This window comes from Mus caroli, chromosome 2 (assembly GCF_900094665.2).
Source record: "Mus caroli chromosome 2, CAROLI_EIJ_v1.1, whole genome shotgun sequence".
In the NCBI taxonomy this organism is placed as follows: Eukaryota; Metazoa; Chordata; class Mammalia; order Rodentia; family Muridae; genus Mus; species Mus caroli.
The window spans coordinates 6,780,079-6,782,100 of NC_034571.1; the positions used below are offsets into that span (position 1 = coordinate 6,780,079).

Below are 2,022 nucleotides of genomic sequence, written 5' to 3' on the forward strand. Positions count from 1 at the left end.
AATTGTATTATGTAGCAATAGGGCAGGAGAAGCAGTCAGCTCAGCTCAGCAGCACACTCAGCCTTGGATATCATTAGCAATTAGATTGCTTTTCTGTATGTGTATGTGTGTTCATGTATGTGTGGGGTACATATGTATGTTGGGGAAGGGGGATCAGAGAATAAGCCTGAGTATTGTCCTTAAATGCTTCCACTGGGTTTTTGAGGCACCTCCGCAGCCCTGAAAATTGTATTCTTGTTTCAGGCGTAGGTCTCATGCACTAGTTCTCACTAGACTTCCCAGAATTCAAAGAGACGAGGCGCAGTCATCCAAAGGGCTGGTTTCTTGCCATTCTGAAAGAAGAGGGAGATCCAGGGCAGCCCAGCACTGAGCACGAGAGGTGGATGCCTTTCCTAGGGAGTCATCTGAATTGGTGGAAGAAGCAGGCAGACTCTGCTGGCTGGCCTTCTCCAACGTGCAATCTCATGTGGGCCCTTGGCCCAAAAATAAAGACTGAGTCACTTTCAGAGCTCTGTTTAGAAGGCAGGATTTCCTGCCACTTGGGCTTGTGTCTTTGTGTTTCCTTGTGTCTGGATGCCAAGCATAAGCTCCATCCCACAGACGCAGATCCAGACCCCTTGGCCTGTGCAATGCCCTCGCTTGACCTGGGCAATCCGAGGCTGAGTGTCAGGGGTGAGCTGAGCTGATTGTTTCTGCTGCCTTATCCCTACTTACAAGGAGTGTGTAGGATGAGGAGGCTCTCTTACTAAGGAGAGCAGAGGCCTGGCTCTATGTCCTACTTACCAGCTACTATGCTGCCTCCCCAACTCAGCAGGACATTATGCTAACCAACTCCATTTGCTGTCTCAGCATTAGCCACTAGGCAGTTTCCAGGAGAGGCAGACCACGATGAGGAGAATCTCATTATTTGCATCCTCACATAGTCCTGTGCATGGACTCCCACAGCCTGGGCAATGAATGAATGCATGCCTCCAGGGAGGGTCCAGCCTAGGACCAGTGGTCCGTGACAAACCCTCCTGCCCCTGACACCACCACCATTAGATTGAAGCTGCTCTCTGCGTTCAACTTATATCAGTTTTCTCCCCTCTCAGGTCAGTTCCTGAACCAGGATGCCAAACTTGTAGGAGCTCCTGAGGAATACGGCAAGAATCTTAGTAACCAGCCATTTCCTCCGGCAGAAGGGATGCCTGAGGCTATCCTGAAGGTGAAAGGGCGCCAAGTTCCAGTGGTCTGGAAACAAAGGAAGATTTACAACGGACAAGCACAGGTAGACTGCTGGTTTGACAAAAACAATGCTGCCAAGCTGATAGACGGTGTCTATAAGGACTACCTGGCATCTCATCCATTTGACACAGAGAGTGCACTGGGCCTGAGCACGTCCAGGAAACCTGAGACCGGCAGGCCCCATGAGGAGAGTGTCTAAAAGGGAAGGGATATCGGGTCTACTCTGGACGCAGCTCTCGTTATGTGTGGCTATGCGCTGTACTGTGTAGCCCGCCCCCTGGTGAGCTGGAGGTCCAATGTCTCTTAGAGCAATGAGTCAGGGCAGGAAGCTGAAATGCAAATACTTCCCCTCCTGCCTTCCTCATCTAGACTAGATAAAAAAACGGTAGCACCAAGAGGAGTAATTAAGTAGAATCGTGTAGCACCTGGCTTATCCCTCTGATTCTACCATCACGGAATGCCTTATGAGGAAGAGGGGTTGCCATGACATTTGTTTTCTGTGTAACTGTGTCTGAGTTTGGCCGCTCTGCTTTTTGCCCTATATCAATGCTTAGGAAGGAAAATCTCTTTTCAGCTGCCTTCTCCAGATGGTGCTCCCAACCTCTCCTTCTGAGGTCATTTACATTGAGGCCAGGCTACCAATTATCCACACAAATAGTTTGTACATTGGATCTCTAAACAACTGGGTATTTTCTTAGCAGAAGATATTTTTTCCTACTGTGGAAACTTGCCCAGTCAATATCCCAGATACTGATCTTGTCCTGATTGCCTTTGCAGGTCACTTGGCCTTGCTGGTGG

At 49.4% G+C, this 2,022-nt stretch overlaps 1 protein-coding gene across 1 annotated transcript in view; it reads left to right on the forward strand.

Annotated features, from left to right (window-relative positions):
• The window catches only part of Itih5 (inter-alpha-trypsin inhibitor heavy chain 5), a 96,239-nt gene extending 94,632 nt beyond the window's left edge, over positions 1-1,607 (forward strand). The window contains exon 15 of the mRNA XM_021156172.2: positions 1,092-1,607. Within this exon, the coding sequence (XP_021011831.1) occupies positions 1,092-1,423 (332 nt within the window). The 3' untranslated portion in view covers positions 1,424-1,607. The remainder of the gene's footprint in view (positions 1-1,091) is intronic.
• Positions 1,608-2,022: the final 415 nt, after the last annotated feature.